The 16,557-nt window shown below is 64.2% G+C and overlaps 5 protein-coding genes across 12 annotated transcripts in view; 2 read left to right on the forward strand and 3 right to left on the reverse strand.

Moving 5' to 3' along the window:
- The window catches only part of ZC3H18 (zinc finger CCCH-type containing 18), a 50,493-nt gene extending 49,447 nt beyond the window's left edge, over window positions 1-1,046 (forward strand). For all 8 annotated transcript variants that reach the window (XM_049806442.1, XM_049806443.1, XM_049806439.1 and 5 more), the window contains one exon: window positions 775-1,046. In XM_049806442.1, coding sequence (XP_049662399.1) covers window positions 775-973 — 199 coding nt within the window. In that variant the 3' untranslated portion in view covers window positions 974-1,046. The remainder of the gene's footprint in view (window positions 1-774) is intronic.
- Window positions 1,047-1,850: 804 nt separating this feature from the next.
- On the forward strand, window positions 1,851-5,209 carry IL17C (interleukin 17C). Its single transcript, XM_049806484.1, has 3 exons — window positions 1,851-3,054; window positions 4,428-4,759; window positions 4,960-5,209. The coding sequence occupies exons 1-3, from the start codon at window positions 2,713-2,715 to the stop codon at window positions 5,207-5,209; spliced, it is 924 nt and encodes a 307-aa protein (XP_049662441.1). The 5' UTR covers window positions 1,851-2,712.
- A 1,949-nt stretch (window positions 5,210-7,158) lies between these two features.
- Window positions 7,159-8,970, reverse strand: LOC126040224 (cytochrome b-245 light chain). Its single transcript, XM_049804209.1, has 6 exons — window positions 8,913-8,970; window positions 8,233-8,293; window positions 7,932-8,006; window positions 7,594-7,677; window positions 7,436-7,517; window positions 7,159-7,341 (listed from the first exon to the last, which is right to left on the reverse strand). Exons 1-6 carry the CDS (start codon window positions 8,968-8,970, stop codon window positions 7,159-7,161), a joined length of 543 nt encoding a protein of 180 aa, XP_049660166.1.
- On the reverse strand, window positions 7,460-12,479 carry MVD (mevalonate diphosphate decarboxylase). The gene is made up of 12 exons (XM_049806478.1): window positions 12,363-12,479; window positions 11,910-11,980; window positions 11,686-11,800; window positions 11,444-11,590; window positions 11,164-11,363; window positions 10,892-10,966; window positions 10,457-10,675; window positions 10,251-10,366; window positions 10,059-10,167; window positions 8,913-9,784; window positions 7,594-7,677; window positions 7,460-7,517 (listed from the first exon to the last, which is right to left on the reverse strand). Exons 1-10 carry the CDS (start codon window positions 12,430-12,432, stop codon window positions 9,704-9,706), a joined length of 1,203 nt encoding a protein of 400 aa, XP_049662435.1. The 5' UTR covers window positions 12,433-12,479; the 3' UTR covers window positions 7,460-7,517; window positions 7,594-7,677; window positions 8,913-9,703.
- Window positions 12,480-13,418: 939 nt separating this feature from the next.
- SNAI3 (snail family transcriptional repressor 3) lies at window positions 13,419-16,473 on the reverse strand. Its single transcript, XM_049804210.1, has 4 exons — window positions 16,380-16,473; window positions 15,271-15,660; window positions 14,717-14,887; window positions 13,419-13,483 (listed from the first exon to the last, which is right to left on the reverse strand). Exons 1-4 carry the CDS (start codon window positions 16,456-16,458, stop codon window positions 13,419-13,421), a joined length of 705 nt encoding a protein of 234 aa, XP_049660167.1. The 5' UTR covers window positions 16,459-16,473.
- Window positions 16,474-16,557: the final 84 nt, after the last annotated feature.

A 16,557-nucleotide genomic window follows, 5' to 3' on the forward strand; every position in this document is an offset into this window, starting at 1 on the left:
GGCTTTACCAAATGGTCCAAGTCATCAGAAAGAGCCAGCCAAGGTTCAGACTGCACCTTCGGTGCATTACCGAGCTAGCAACACTGCAAAACTCCAGCAGGCTCATGATGCCACTCTACTTCCCAGTCCTGTCATCCTTCTCTCCTGCCGTAAGGGGAAGTGGTGGCCTGCGGCAGCAAGAGCCACAGGCTGCTTGCCTCCAGCCCTGGTCACTGCCTGATCCAGGAAAACCTGCTGCTGCTAGCGATGGGGACCAGTGGCCCAGTGTGCTCCCCTTGTGCAGGAGAGGGAGAGTTCCCCCAGCTTTGCTTTGCCCTTGCAGCAACAGCTTCGGACTGCAGCAAAGCAGCATTGGAGCAGAACTGGGGTGCGACACTGCGTGTCTGTGAGCTGCATCGCAGGGCAGGGGCTGTCAGGATCTGAGACCGTGGGAGTTCACCAGGGCTGCCCTGTGACTTTCCCCCCTCTTTGCTCCCTTGCCCATGTCCATCCCCCAGCTGCTCACAACAGCTGGCGCAGCCCTTGGGGGGTTGCCACTGTGGTGGCCGTGGTGCCGGGTTTAAATTTCAGGATCTCCCCCAGAGCAGCTGATCTTCTACTGTTTCAGCTAGTTTTCCAGCCCCAGGCCTTGCATCTTGAACCCATTTTCTTCCACCAGTGCTTAGAGCGATGCTTTCTGCCGAATCAGACACTGACACTGACGGGGTTTGTTTCCAGCGCGGTGTGCTGCTGCTGAGCAGCCTCTCACTACCCTCTGCTTTCTCTCCCTGCCAGGAAACGCCAGCTCTCGCCTCAGTCCAAGAGCTCCAGCAAAGTCACGAGCGTACCGGGCAAAGCATCCGAGCCAGGCCCCACGGGTGCCAAGGCGGGCAAGTCCAGCACCCTGTCGCGACGGGAGGAGCTCCTGAAGCAGCTTAAGGCGGTGGAAGATGCCATCGCTCGCAAGCGGGCCAAAATCCCGGGGAAAGTATAGTGGGCCGTGCGCGGAGCGCCGCTCTGCCCTTTAGTGACTGTTCATGTTTTTATAAATAGTGTAAAAGCGGCCACTTTGGGATTTTGCAGTTCTGTCTTATTTTGGCTGCGATTCTTTTTAAAAAAAAAAACCACACAAAAAAAAAATAACAGAAGTTTTGTCAGCTGAGATGCCCGTGACGACTCGCTCCGGCTCCCAAAGGGTGAGCGGGGCCAGCCCCTGGCTCTGCCGACGCCGGTTCCATGTAAATTATGCACAGAGGACTCCAGCCCTGTCGGATGCTCTCACTATTCCTCTCTTTCTCTCTGCCCTCTCCTCTTTGCTAGCCTTGAGTTGTATTCTCCTAGTTAGCCCTGCTGTGTGTTGAGTGTCTTCAGCAATGCAGTTCTATATACTGTGTAACGAGAGAGCCGAAAACTGCTGTGAACTGCTGGCAAAATGACCTTCTCCCCCTACCCTCCCACCCCAGGAACAAAAATATATATATATTCTTGACTAAAGTCTGATTGGGAAAATGACCTGTCTTTTATTTTAAGCATCGGCTTGTTTTAGTTGATTTAAAAGGAGCCCTGAAGGTGGTGTGGGGATGTCTGTTTAACAAGGAGGGTCTTTTTTCCTTTTTTTTTTCCTTTTTTTCTTTTTTTTCCTTTTTTTTTTTTTTTTTTTTTTTGAGGGATCTCCCTGAAATAAAGTATTTTGATAACCAGTTCTTCCTTTCTCTACTCTTCTCTCCATCCCCTGTCCTCATTCTCCCTTGCCTTGGGGGGGGGGGGGGGGGCCTGTCTCCCCCCTCCATCTTTGGGGTGTGTAGTTTATTTTTCCTGTTCTCCTGATGATGCTGTGGCTGCATCGACTGCTGCCGGCACAAGCAGCCTCATGGAGCTGGAAGAGCTGCTGCATCTCTTGCAGGGAGCACCACATCCCCTCACTGTGGGTGCCTGGTGCCCTTAAGCCCCCCTGCCACCCCCCAGGGCTGTGGGACTGCTCCTTGTACCCAGTTACTAAACCAGTATCCCACTGATGGTAGCAGAGGGCTCTGCAGCCTGGGCTGTAGCTGGCTTCACCCGGCATAATCTGGGGGGGCCTCTGGGCTCATCCAGGCCTTTGGGAGATCATGTATGGGGTCCCTGCACCCCAACATACATGTGGGAGGCTCTGCTGGGGGGATGTGGCACCCCATAAAGTCACTGCTAAAATGGGGTGCAAATCCCATCTCTCTGGTAGAAGACCAAAGCTGTGGCTGTGCCTGATCCTGCAGCTGTGCAAAGCTGCTTTCCCACATGCTTCCCCCCCACCACCACCAGTACTGTGTTTCCCACTATACTGGGACCACTGGACTGCTATAGGGATAGTTGGCACCCTGACCCCGAATCCTTTCCCTGCACACCAGAGGCGTTGAGCCCATGGTGCAGCACGGCACATACGGTGCTGTGGTCCAGGTGAACCCAAGCTGGGTTCTGCAGCGGGATGGGGTGAGAGGGGGTGCTTGAAGGACCCTCATCCCTGAAACAGCTCCTCTGGTCCCACCGCATCCTCCCCTCTCAGCTGAGCACCGTCGTCTTGGCTTTGTGCCTCCACTGTCACCGGGACATTCCTCGCTGCTGGACTGGAGAGCAGCAGAAAAGGGTGGACACAGCCTTTTCCAGAGTTGCCCAATTTGGGATTTCTGTTCTGGCAGACCCAGGAATGTGACGGTGATATCACCGCTGGGCTTACGCAACGGGGCCAGGGCTGGGGCTATGGGATCCTGTCCCCACGGGTCGTGGGAGGGCTGGGGTGCCGGCGGATGGGTACCCAGGGCATCCCGGATGGGTACCTGGCGGGCATGGGATGCCCTGGGTACCCGTCCGCCGGCACCCCAGCCCTCCCGCGACCCCGAACCACCCATCCCCATGATGCTCTATCCCCATCATCAGAACAGCCAAACTGGTGGACACCCTTTTCCCTACTGGTCTGTGCACGTGCCTCCCCAATTTTGGGGGTGTCGGGAGCCAATTTCCGGGCTGAAACGACGCTCGAGTCGAGAAGGAAGTACGACGGCCCGCGGGGAGGAGGAAAGCAGCCAGAGCTGGAGTTTCCAGGTGTGTGTACATCACCTGCCCAAGCCCTATATAAAGGCGGCGGCGGCGGTTGCGCTGCCACTCGGCCGCCCGCATCCCAGGGGTAGCAGTTCGGAAGGAACCCCCCCCCCAACATCACCCACCACCCCTCGTCGTGCTCCTGTACCCCCCTAATGGTAATACTGGGCCTTGAGGGGGGGGAGTGGGTGCTGCGGGGGGTACGGGCGTGCGAGTGGGGTGGGAATGCTGGCGGCTGCGATGGGGGTGAGAGCGTATGTGGATTGGGGGGGGTGGGGGGTGCACACACGTGTGGGTGTGCACACGTGCGTGTGTGTGCACAAAGGGGGGGGTCCCCAGCTAGAGGGGGTGGGAACGTGAAGGCTGGTGGGTGCTGCTGTGTGTGTATGTGTAGATGCACACGTGCTGGCGATGCGTGTGTCAGGCTGGTCGTGGATGTGTGCGTGCTGGTGGTTTTGCACATGTAGCTACATGCGTGCTGGTATGTGGGGGGGGAGTATAGTCTTCTATATGTATAAGGGCTGGGCAGTAGTGTATGTGCACGTGTGCACGGTTCTGTGCACATATGCTGGTGATATATGCGTGAGTTTCTGGCTGGGGTGTGCGTGTGGAAGGGTGAATCAGGTGTAGGCATGTGTGCTGGTAATATGTGTGTGTGTATATGTGTGCACAAATGTCCATGTGCGTGTATGCATATGTGCTGTTAACTCTGTGTGGGTGTCGAGATGCGCGCAGGCTGATACTGCTCTGCGTATGTGCATGGAAGGGCAGTATGGGACATATGTGTGTGTATATATATGTGCTTGTACATATGCACCTGTGCATGCACACTCGTACTGATGTGTGTGTGTTACACACATGTAGTGGTATCTTGACATGTGCTGGCGCTCCGGGTGCCTGCGCTGATACTGAGTGTATGTTTGTGCAGAGCTACATGTGTGCTGGCTGTCCACGTGTACATACAGTGTGTGTAGAGCTGTCTGTACGCGTGTGTATATGTACAGATAGCCTCTGTATAGCTGTATATATACATGTGCTGATACCATGTGCATACATGTATGCATGCACATAGGTGTGCTACTGCGCTAGGAGGTGGGGGTGTGTATACATCTGTGCTTATACTCTTTGTGCACATGTAAACACGTGTGTGCATACATGTGCGTGTGTGGGTGCCAGCTCACGCTTTTGGGGAGGGGTGTGCAAGCACACATGCGCTGCTGGTCTGCATGTCAAAGCCCCCCTGAGGTTCGGAAGGGACCCTTGGTGGGCTGTGGGTCTCTGTTCCAGGCTGCATCCCCAGGAGGGCAGGGGGTGGGTGCCGGGGCAGGGTGCAGGATTTGGGTTCCCCCCCTCCTCTGACCCAGGTTCTCACACAGGGCTGGCTGGGTGCCCTGGTGCTGCTGGGCACCCTGATGCTGTGCCGTGGTCTGCGCCGCCCCGGTAGCCCCCCGCACCATCCCCACGTCCACTGCTACAGCGTGGGCGAGCTGCAGGACGGCGAAGCCCCCGCGCATCTTTTGGGTCGCAGTCTGCGCTGGGACCACTACGTGCCGGTGCAGCTGGTGCCGCAGCTGGAACGCTTGCAGGAGGCCAACGCCGGCCATCGCCGACACCGTCGCCATCGCGAGCGTGCCTGCCCCACGCTGCAGCTCCGTGCCGGCCTTCGCAGCGAGCCCAACGAGCGCTCCATCTCCCCGTGGCGCTACCGGTGAGTGGCCCCCCCCCAACCCGGGACACCCCTACACATAGCCCATGCTGGCTGCTGCGGCATGCCTCAGTTTCCCCAAGCATCCTTCACTTGCCGCTTCCCAGGGGCATCCCTGTTGATGCTAGCATGGGGCTGACTTGGGGGGGGCACAGGGGAAGGGGTTCGCTGACCATGTTTCCACACACACACCTCGCCCGCAGCATCGATGAGGACGAGAACCGCTACCCGCGCAAGCTGGCCTTCGCCGAGTGCCTCTGCAGCGGTTGCGTGGACGTCAAGACGGGTCGGGAGACGACGTCGCTCAACTCGGTGGCCATCTACCAGACCATGATGGTCCTGCGGCGCAAGCCCTGCCCGCGTCCCACCGGCCCCGGCCTCGTCACCTTCGAGGTGGACTATATTAGGGTGCCGGTGGGCTGTACCTGCGTCCTGCCCCGCACCGGGCGCTGAGCCCCCCCACCTCGGCTCCCATGGAGCCCCATAGCGTGACCATGTCACTGCATCCACCCCCACCCGTGCTTGTTTTAGAGCACCCACCCGGCCCCCCCACACACACACAGAGCTGGGTGTCTTGCCCCCCCCCCCCCCCCAACCCATCACCTCATTATTTATGAGTTATTTATGAGCCTTGCTGCTGGGGGACTTTTTTTAACCCGTATTTATTGCTGACCCCTCCCCCCCACCAAGGCTGCGACTCCGGGTCCAGCATGACCCCATGGTGCCCAAGACCCCACGAGTGCTTCGCAGGGGCTGGCTGGTTATTTATTCCCCCCGCAAAGCTATTTATTGTCTCCTCTATACATGCTATTTAATACCGGCAGGGTGCAGCCTGCAAATAAAGGCCGACTCCCAGGGCATGGTCCTTGCTCTGTTCCCAGCCAGCATCGTGGAGAGATCGGCGGGGGGGGGGGGCAAATGGGTGCAGATGGGGATGGGGGTACTTCCCTGGGTCCCCCATGGGGCAATGCTCGGCTGTGGAGCATCTCGCAGCCCCAGCGCAGTGGGCAAAGCACCAGTGCACCCAGTGCGGCAGGGCAGGATGAACTGGGAGGCGATAGGGAAGGTGATGGGGCAGGGGTTGCCCCACCGCCCCATCCCCCCCAGCCACAAGATGGGGGGGGGGGGGATCAGCCCTGGCACTCGCAGCATCCCACCACCCACACCTTTCCCACGGTTCTGCCCCCGGGCACCCACATCCCACGGGCCCAGCGCCATCTGCTGGGGCCACCCCACGTGCCCTGCCAGCACCCACGGGTGCCCTGGGCTGTCTGCACCCCCCCACCAGACCAGGGGTTACTTGGGAGGGCGGGGAGGGCAAGTAGAGGGGAGCCTGGAGCCGCTGCTGATGTCCAACGAGATCAATACCACCAAGCAGCACATGGTCCCACATCACACCTGGGCACCCACGAGTGGGAGTGGGGAGGGAAATGCCCCCACAGACACTATTTTGCCTGCCGGGGGGGGGGGGTGTCACCCCAGTCTTTGGGGGCTCCTCTGGGACATGCTGTGCAGCTGCGGTGCAGGTCCACGTGCCACCGCATCTGTCCCCCCAACTTCACCCCACCTCTAGCTCCACGGAAGATTTGAGCACAGCACAGCACAGCAGCATGGCCCCCCTCCCCACCATAGGTCCCCTGAGGACATCTCCCCGTTCCCCCCTCCCCACAGCAGGAGGGACAAAGCCCTGCAGCAGCCACATTCTGCACACCCCCACCCCGGCTTCAGATGCATTTGCCCATAATTGGGCTGTTTGTCCTCAAAACCCCCCCCAAATCCAGCCCCAGCAGCTGCAGCACCCCCGCCCACCAGGGGAGCAGGAGGCAGGGGGAGCCGGCGCTTTTCCCACCTTTTATTGCAACAGCAACTGCAGAAGTGACAAAAAAACAGCGAGAGAGGGTGCAGGGAGCAGAGCTGCCTGATCCCCCCCCCCCCCCCCCATCCCCGTGGGGCTGCGGGGCCTGGGGACCCCTCGGGAAGCTGGGAATTCCCCAGAGAACTGAGGTTCCCCAGGGATTTGGGGATCCCCCAGGGAACTGGGGGCTGCTTGGAAAGCTGGGGCCCCTTCAGGGAGCTGAGCATCCTTAGGGATTCAGGGAACCCCAGGAGCTGGGGATCCCTTAGGAAGCTGGGAACCTCTCAGAGAGCTGAGCATCCTCAGGGATCTGGGGACACCCAGGAGCTGGGGACACCCCCCCAGAGAGCTGAGCATCCTTGGGGATCCAACAGGAGCTAGGGAGCCCCTGGGAGCTGGGGACCACTCCAGGAGCTGAGCGTCCCTGGGGATTTGGGGATCCCCAGGAGCCAGCCACCCCAGTTTCCCACCGAGGAGCCGGGGTACAGTTGGGAAGCGGGAACACGAGCAGCGCAGCAGCGGCAGGAGAGCTCCCACACACCCCGAGTTACTCAGCCTCGACGGGGATGGGGTTCACCTGCCCCCCCACCTCCGCCGGCTGCTTCTTGCGGGTGTCGGCGGGAGGCCGGGGCGGGGGGTTGCTGGGTGGCTGCTTGATGGTGTCCCCCACGTGCGGCCGTTCCCGGGGCTTCTGCTCGATGGGTCTCCACTCTTCCCCACGCACCGCTGCCTACAAAGCCATGGGGGCCATCAGGGGGGATGCCCTTCCTCCGGCAGGGCCCCCAGCCCCCCCAAAGTCCCCCCCAAAGCTACTCTGCACTCACCAGCAGGTAGATGCCGCTCGCGATGCCCAGGCAGACAGTGCCCAGGATGGTGGAGAGGAGGAAACCAGCGGGGACGGCCAGGCTGCGTGAGAGACTGGGGGTTATGGGGGGGCTGGGGGGGGCTGCACCCTAACCCCAACCCCGCACACCCCACTTACGCGGCGTGCAGGATAGCTCGGATGTAGTAATTCCTCGTGAGGGGCCCAAACACCTTCACCACTGCTGTCAAGTACTTCTGGCCACTGCAGAGCAACACCGGGGGGGTCAGAGCGGCCGGCCCCCACCTCACAGGGGACACCCAGCCCCGAGGAACCCCCATAACCACGCTGTCCCTGCATGGGGCACCCCAGGGAACCCACCCGTGGGATCCAGCCCTGCTCCCATACCACCGCTCCGGACCCCGGTGCTATGTCTGTTTCTGGGGGGGGGGGGGGGGGGGGGGTACCAGGACCCCCAATCGCAGGGGTGAGGGGCAAGGGGGGGACACACCACTTACCATCTCTCCATGGTAGAACCCTTTTTTCTCTTGCTCCTGGGGTACTCGAGCAGGCAGACCAAGACGCCCGCCACGCTGCAGGGGGGGTGTCAAGGAAAGGGGTGCTCGGGGCCAGGATTAATCCCTAGGCACAAGCCTCACCCCAAAAAAAAGGGCTGTTTGGGGCAGGGAAGGAGTGATTTGAGCCCAGACTGGGGAGGAGGAGAAGGAGGATGTCTCCCCCCCGACCCTAACTGGGGCAGGGTTTTTTTCCCCAAAAACCCAGTCCCGGGCATCCTCTCCACAAGGATACATGGCGTACGCTGCGAAGTACCAGCCCTTGAACTGCCCTGCCACGGCCACGATCCCGCCTGTCAGCATGACTGGGGGGGGGCACAGAGAAGGGCTGGAGGGGTCCCTGCCTGAGGATAAGCCGTCCTCCCCTCCCCCCCTCCCCCCCCCCCCCCCCAACCCGGGATACAAACCCTCAAACCGGGATAAAGCCGGGATATGGCCCCGGGGAGATGCTATGTGCGGGACCCCCCGGGATTCAGGGATGGGAACTGGGGGGTGGAACTCCAGGCTGGGGGGGGGGTGGGGGGGGTGGGGGGGGTGTCTGGGGGGAGGTTTGCCCCACTCTGGCTGCCCGGCGTGGCCAGGAAACCTGGGGAGAGGGGGAGGAGGAAGAGGAGGAAGAAGAGGAGGAGGAAGAGGAGGAGGAAGAGGAGGAGGAAGAGGAGGCTCTAGCCCTCTTCCCGGCCGTCCACGGCGCTTCCCGCTTGCGCTACCCCGGAAGCCCCCAGTTCCCCCCGGTAGTGGGCCCCCCTGGGGACACCCACGACCCTTTGGGGGGGCACACAGGGGGTCCTTGCGTGGGGCGGGGGAGCTCAGAACCCCTCTGCAGCACGCAGGTCCCCATCACTCAACCAGCCCCTGCACCCACCCCCCTCCCCCAGACCCTCAATCCTCACCCCCAGGACCCCCCCGCCCCCCCAAACTCACTGAGCCCGGCCGCCAGCGCCTGCTCGTTAGCCCACATAGCCCACTCGATCTGCCCCATGGCTCGGCCCGAGTCCGTTCGGCTCGACTCGGCTCGGCTCGGCCCGATTCGGCTCGACCCGGAAGGCGGATGCTACGCTACGATGTAACCAGGCTCTAGCCCCGCCCCGCTTCGCCCTCGGCCACGCCTCCTTCACCTCCTAAACCACGCCCTGATTCCACAGGCCACGCCCCCGTGGGGGACCCCCTCCAGCCGCAAAGGGACACAGCACCGGGGCTATACCGGGGCGCGGGGGCCGTGCGGGGACAGGACCACCCCCACGAGGGACACGAGGGGACGGGGGACATGTCGGGGTGACGAGGGGGTGCGGGGGAATAGGATCAGCCACGTAAGGGACATGATGGGCGGGGGACAGGGGCCATGTGGGGTGACAAGGGGATCGCAGGGGGACAGGATCAGCCCCGCAAGGGACACTGGGGGGACAGGATCAGTCCCAGCAGGGCCAGGCACAGCCGTGAGGAGGACCCCCCCCCCCCCATCTCCCATCCCCCATCCTGCAGCCGGCGATGTGTGTCCCCCTCCAAAGCGCCCACAGAGCCTGTACACCCCAAAACAGCGTTGCAGGCAGAAAAACTCTTATTTCCTTACAAAAGAGTAAAAACCAGCCCCAGGAGTCACATCGCATCCCGGGGCTGGGGACGGCTTTGCACCGGGTCGGACTTGGCACCCTGAGCCCCCCCCCCCGGTGCATCACGGCCGTCACCAGCGGTGTCACCGGCGGTGTCACCAGGGCTCAGGCACGGCGGCGGGGCAGACCATCCGCTCCCAGGAGGTGCTGGCTGGGGTCATCCACAAGCTGGGGGCCGGGGCCAGGCTGTGGGGCAAAAGATGGGTTAGGGGCAGCAAGGGCCAGATCCTGGCACCGGGGAGCCCCGCTGCCTGCAGGGACCCCCCCCACTTCAGGGCTGTGGGGTAGCTCTGGGCCCCACGGACCCCAAAAAGCCACCCCCTTGGTCACTCCAGTGGGAACATGTCTAGGGACGGGGTCCTGCGCACCCTTGGGGACAGGGATGGGGTCCCACACCCCCCCGCAGAGGCCAGGCAGACAGGTCCCCCTGCCCCATGCTTACCCCCTCCCAGCCCCGTACCTTGGTGTGCAGGATGTACCGGACAGCCCCCGGCACCGGCTCTGTCACCACGGCCGCGAGCAGCTCCTCCGGCAGCGAGGCCGAGCCAACCGGCAGCCCCCGCACGAACCTGCAGCATGGCGGAGTGCTCAGTCCCGAGCCCCCCTGCCATCCCGCTCCTTCCCCCCCAGTAAGAAATGGGATTGGCCTTACTGGTCCCCATTGGCGGCAGGGGGGAAGCTGCGTCTCACCACCTCCACGAACTCAGCCACGGTGTCGGCCAGCGTGAAGATGACGGCGTTGGGGCCGGCATCAAAGGTGTAGGCTACCTGCGGTGGGATGAGGAGGGGGACACGGTGACGGACGGCAGCACCACAGCAAACCAGAAGCCCTGTAGGGCCGGCGCAGCCAGCTGGTACCTTGGTGCGTCCGTGGTGGGTGTTGAAGCGGTGTGCCAGGGCGATGATGTGCCGCGAAAGGTCATTGAGGTAGAAGATGGGGGGGAAGGTGTCGAGGCAGGTGGCGTGGAACTGGTTGCTGTCCCGCATGGCGAGCTGCCCGAAGCCCTCGAAGTCCCGCTCACGGATGTGCCGCATCATCAGGGCCAGGCGTTCCGGCACCACCGCCTCTGCCCGGTGCTGCCGTGGCAGGTGGGTCACGGTCACCCCAATTCGGTGACACCCACCTTTGGGCTTCACTCGGATGGCACCACAGGAGCAACCTCCCCCCGCTCCCCGCCATGCCCTCCAGTACAGAGAAATGCCCCCCTCCGAGAGAAACAGGACCCCAAACCCCGCCTGCAGGCAGGAGGCAGGCAGCTTCCCCAGGGCAGGATCAGGCCCGTTGCCCCGTACCTTCAGCAAGGGGCTGGTGTCCACGCTGGTCTGCATCCCCGCCGTGCTGCCCACCTGCTTCTTCTCCCCACTGACCTGGGGGGGATGACACAGACAGCGGGACGTGAACCCCCCTGAGCCCCCACACCCACCAAGGGGGTTCCTCTGAGCCCTGGGGTCTGCACCCACACAGGGTTGGGGTGCTCCCACCACCCTCCCCCCAGCAAATCCCATCCAGCCAGGGGGGTGGTGGGTACAGCCGTGCCCCCTCCCACACTCCACCAGTTCCTCACCACCAGGATGAGGACCCTGAGCTCCGGCCAGTGCGTCTCGGGGGCCACTTGGTGGGCGAGGCTGTCCCTGCCGTCCGGCCGCTCGCCCCGCTGCCACTGCACGAAGCCCCCCAACATGCTGCGGCAGGCACTGCCCGAGCCGCGCCGCGCCACCTCCGACAGCTCGCCCTCCACGCCGTACAGCCGCGCCAGCGCCGACACTGCGGGGAGGGGATGGGGTCAGCGGGGAGGAAACACCCCTGCCACCCCGCTCCCGGTCCCCAAGACCCCGCTCACCCACCCAGGCAGGCGTAGCCAGCGGCGGAGGATGCCAAGCCGGCAGCGGTGGGGAAGTTGTTCTCGGTGGCGACGTGGATTTTGTAGGAGAGGCTGAGCGGGGCTGCGTCCTCGTCACTGCCGCCCCGGCGCTTACGGGCCAGGCGCCGGACTGCGAGGGGACAAGAACCAGGCGAGGTCGGGGGGTCGGTATGGGGGACACCCTACCCGGCTCCCCGGGATGACCAGGGTGGGGGGGACACTCACCCTCCCGCAGGCAGGCCTGCAGCCGGGGGTGTCCCACGTCGGCCTCCTCCCCGTTCAGCCACAGCCGGTCCTCTGCAAAGTCCCGGCTGACGGCGGCCGTGGTGGTGGTCTTCAGCTGCCGGGGAGAGGGGGGGGTTGGTGAGCGCAGCGGGGCTCAGCAGCCCCCCGCGCACAGGGTTGGGGGGGGCAAAGGGGCTTGACCCTGACCCGGACCCCACACCAACCTGGTCCTGGTGCAGCGTCACGCTCAGGGAGGAGTTGATGGGCAGGATCAGGTCATTGTCCCGCTTGCCCCCTGCAAGAGATGGCACGGCATGGCACGGCGTGGCACGGCGCGGCTCAGCATCAGCGTTATCATCATGGGTTGGCTCGGCGCGGCTCGGCACGGCACAGAGCGGCACAGATCGGCACGGCACAGCTTGTCATGGGTTGGCTTGGCACACTGCACCGTGGCATGGCATGGCACGGCATGACACGGCGTGGCACGGCACGGCACGGCATTTTTGCTCACTCCGAGCCCAAGGCAGGTGCCAAACCCGTCCCCGTCCCCGCCACCGGCCCGCCCCGGCACCCGGGGGGGGGGGGGGGGGGGGGGGGGGGGCTGTCAGCTGTCTCCGTCCCGCCTGGTTCCGCCCCCCTCCCAGGACCGAGGAGGGGTCCCAGCCGCCCCTACTCACAGTATTTGATGACGGCGATGTTGACAGGGGCCGTGCAGGTGACCATGGCGAGACCCCGCTCCTCCGCCATCTCGTCGCCGTCGCCGCCGCCGCCGCTCCCGGCAAAGGTGCGGGCGGCCTCAAGCCCCGCCCCCGCACCACCCAGGTGACCGTCGCCTGTGGCGGATTCCCGCACTGCTATTGGTCGGAGCCGTAGCGCCCGGGTCCCGACGCCCAATGGCAGCGATCGGACCACGGAGCGGCCCCACCCCTCCCCGCCCCCTTACTGGCACGGGCATGCGGGGGGCGCCATCTTGGAGTCGGGAAGGAGCTTGCGCATGCGCCATTGGGGACCGGCGGCGGTGGGGGTCCAGCCGGTGCGCCCAGTGCCCCACCAGTGCTCCCAGTGCTCCCCAACCAACACCCCTCTGCCCCCAACACCCCAGTGCTCCCAGTATCCCCGGGACTCCCCCAGTGCTCCCAGAGCCTTCAGCCCCCCCCAGTACCCCAGTGCCTCCAGTGCTCCCAGTATGCCCAGTACCCCAACATCCCACTGCCCCTCCAGTGCTCCCAGTGCCCTTGGCATCCTTTCGGTGCTCCCAGTCACCCTGCGGTGCTCACAGTGACCCCAGCAGCCCCAGACTCTCCAGTGCTCTCAGCTCCCCCTCCCAGTACTCCCAGCTCCCCCTCCCAGTGCTCCCAGTTCCCCCCTCCCAGTGCTCCCAGTGCCCTTGGCATCCCTTCGGTGCTCCCAGTCACCTTGCGGTGCTCACAGTGACCCCAGCAGCCCCAGACTCTCCAGTGGTCCCAGGTCCCCCTCCCAGTACTCCCAGTTCCCCCCTCCCAGTGCTCCCAGTGCCCCCAGCACACCAGAGACTGAAAGCCACCCACACACCCCCCGCCGTGAGTGGCCCCATCCCACCCCCACAGGCAACCCCAGCCAGGCCCTGCCACATGTGCGTGTCGTCCCCCCCGGGAGGTATTTTTATCCCCTGGTCGCTCACTTGCAGTGGAAAATATCCCACAAATCCAGGTGGCGGGGGGGGACACGCCGGGCACGTGGGTGACACCACGGTGCTAGTGGGCACAGCCCCGCTCCCACGGGGTCACCGCCGGTGGGGGGGTGCGGATCCCATCCCACCCTGAATAAATACCCAAGGGGATGAGGGGAGCAGCATCCCACCCCCCTGCCACCACTGCCCCTCGCCAGAGCAGGGACCTTTGGGGACCCTCTTGGTGGTGGGGTGGGGGGGTCCCTGGCTGTGCCCCCCCCGGGGTATTTATAAGCATTTTCCATGGGCAGGAGGGGAGGGGCCGGCACGCAGCTATTTTGGGGTGTGGGATTCTTTCCCCCCGCCGGCAGCACAGGTGCGGGGCCCGATTTAGCCGGACAGAGCTGCAAATAGCACAGGGTGCACGCGGCGGCTTCCTCCGGCACCCACCCAAATCGTCCGCCCCCCCCCCCCCCCCCCCCCCGCCATGCACCCAGCGCCTGGGGTGACACCGGCGGGAACAGGGCTGTCCCCACCACCACAGGGCCGTGGGGGAGAGCGACGGGATCCCCACGGCGAGGACGGTCCCGCCACCATCACCCTGAGTCTCACCGCACCGCGGGGATGTCAAGGGTCACTGGCGGGGTGTCCTTGTCCCCACCGTCTCTGCCGTCCCAGTCCTGGCCAGGCTAGATCCCAGTACGGCACTGGGGCCATGCAGCCCTGAGTCCCAAAAGGCCACCGGGTCTCTTTTTTGGGGCACAAGGCCGGCCAGAACCCCTGCTCCATCCCTCAGCTGTGCTGTCCCCAGGGAAGGAGCTGCAGGGATGCAGGAGAGGAACGAGGATGCTCTACACAACGCACAGAGGGGCTGGCAGCCGGACTCCGGCCGGATCCTGCACCAGGGCTGGTGGGACACGATGCTGTCCGAGCAGGGACAGCCCCGGCAGTACTAAAGGACACTTTCTTCAGTGACACCTGCGGTGCTCAGCTCCGCTTTTAATGGTTCTTGCGATGTAAGGGGTAAGAATCCTCCCCGGTGCCCAAAAGCGGTGGGGGAACGGGCCAGGCACCGTGTCCCCCAGAACCACCGGGGAGCAGCCGCGGGGCTTCGGTGACCCGCTGCCAAAGTCCAGCTAGTCCTGTCCGATGCTCTCGTGTCCCTTCTTGGGGTGTTGCACCGGCACGGCATGGCATGGCGCAGCATGGCATTGCATGGCACAGTGCAGCATGGCATAGCACGGCATGGCATGGTATGATGCGGTGCAGCACGGCACAGCACGCTGCAACGTGGCACGGCGCAGCATGGCACAGCATGGCGCAGCGTGGGGCTTGCTGCCCTCTCTGGGGCGGCTGTGCGTGGTGGGGGGGCTCAGGACGTACCGTGACACCCCCCCTCCTCGTGCCGGGCCAGCAGCGACATGCGGGAGAAGGTCCTGGCGCAGGCACGGCACCGGTACTTCTTGACGTCCGAGTGGGTCTGGAGGTGGGCGCGGAGGTTGGATCGGTCGGCGAAAGCCCGGCTGCAGTGGGGGCAGGCGTAGGGCTTCTCCCCTGCGGGACACGTGTCAGGGCACCCCCATACCCAAGGTCGCCCCGACCCCCCCATCCCCTCCTGCATTGCTCTCATCACCTTTCCCTGTGCCTCCCCCAAGTGCTTCCCAGGAATCCCCCAAACCCATCAGTGCCCCCCTGATGGGCAATGTTAGAGTGGGACCTTCCAGGGGGGTCTCCCACGGGACTCACGGTGCATGCTGCCATGGCAGGCCCCCCCCCAGCACCGGGATCCCCGGCCATACCCACCCCAGGTGGGTCCCTCCTAGAGACCAAGCCATGCTGAACCCTGACAGATGGCGATTTTGCACCCATCAACCCCAAAAAAGCAGAGGTGCCGGCAGGACCAGCAGCAGCTGGTGGGGGGGGGGTCTCATCCTTACCTGTGTGGGTGCGGATGTGGCCCTGGAGCAGCCAGGGCCGGGAGAAGGCTTTGCCGCAGAGGCGGCATTGGCAGGGCAAGGTGTGGGTTCGGATGTGCATCTTCAGGGCGCCCAAGCTGGCGTATGCCCGGGCGCAGTGCCGGCAGCTGAAGCTTCGCCGGTGCAGCCCCCGATGCAGGGGCAGGTTGAGGGTCTGGATGTCCTTCAGGGGGGTGCCCGGGCTGTGGGTGCCCGTCGGGATGGGGGAAGCCTTGGTATCAGGGGGCAGCAGGAGGGGGAAGCGGGAGAGAAGGCGGCTGCGGTCCTGCAGGCAGGGAGGAGCAGGGGGCATGGGGGGCTGGCGGTGGCCAGGGGGGAGCAGCCCCCCGCAGTCACACAAGCCGTCGAGCTCTGTGGGAATGGGGAGACGGTTAAGGGATGAGGGATGGCAGCCGGGCTGCCCACCTGGTCCCCGGAGCTCCCCCAGGGGGGTCACGCACTCGGCAGGGGTTCATCTGCACCAGGTCACCCCTCTGCTCCCACCCCTGGGCACGGCAGAACCGAGGCACCCACCGCAAAACAGAGCAAAACCAGTCCTTTCGTCCCAAAAGGGGAGTCACAGACACCCCCGGTGGCTGCTGGAGCCCAGCTTGTGCCTGGGTGCCAGCTCAGCTGGGGCTGGTTGCACCCCAAAATCTGGGCATCCCCTGGGGCAGCATGGCCGGGGGGGCAGGCACCATGCCGGCAAGCACCCACTGACTTGCTCCCGTCCCCCGCCTCCCAGCAGCACAGGGACCCCCATATGGGTGGGGAGGATGGGGGTATGTTGGAGGGGGTGGTACCACATGCCTAGCCTTGGGAAGCCCCCAGGTGACCCCAATTGTCCCCCACCTCCCTCCACCCCCTCAAAATCAGCATCTCTGCCCAGCTGGCCCAGCCACCATGGTGATGGGATGGGGCTGACAGCGTGGGGGCACAGAGCCAGGGAGTCCCCCGGCATCTCGGCACAGGGCATCACCCCAAGCTTAGCCGGGGATTCCCTGCCCACCGCCGGGGTGGCAGCAGGAACTGAGGGTCCCGGGGGGGGGGTCCCGGGATCCCCCGGTGCAGGTGGAACCGTGCAGCCTTACCGCGAGTGCCGGTGTCAAGCTGGCCGTAGTTGGGGATGCGGGTGCTGGAAGGTTTCTTCACCAGGAAGGAGCGGGGCATGGCCGTACAGGCAGGGTTGTGTCCCCGTGCCGTGTCCCCACACCGTGTCCCTGTGTCGTGTGTCCCCGTGTCGTGTCCCGACGGATGACAGCAGATAAG

The sequence above is a fragment of the Accipiter gentilis genome, chromosome 7, assembly GCF_929443795.1.
Source record: "Accipiter gentilis chromosome 7, bAccGen1.1, whole genome shotgun sequence".
NCBI classification, from domain to species: Eukaryota; Metazoa; Chordata; class Aves; order Accipitriformes; family Accipitridae; genus Astur; species Astur gentilis.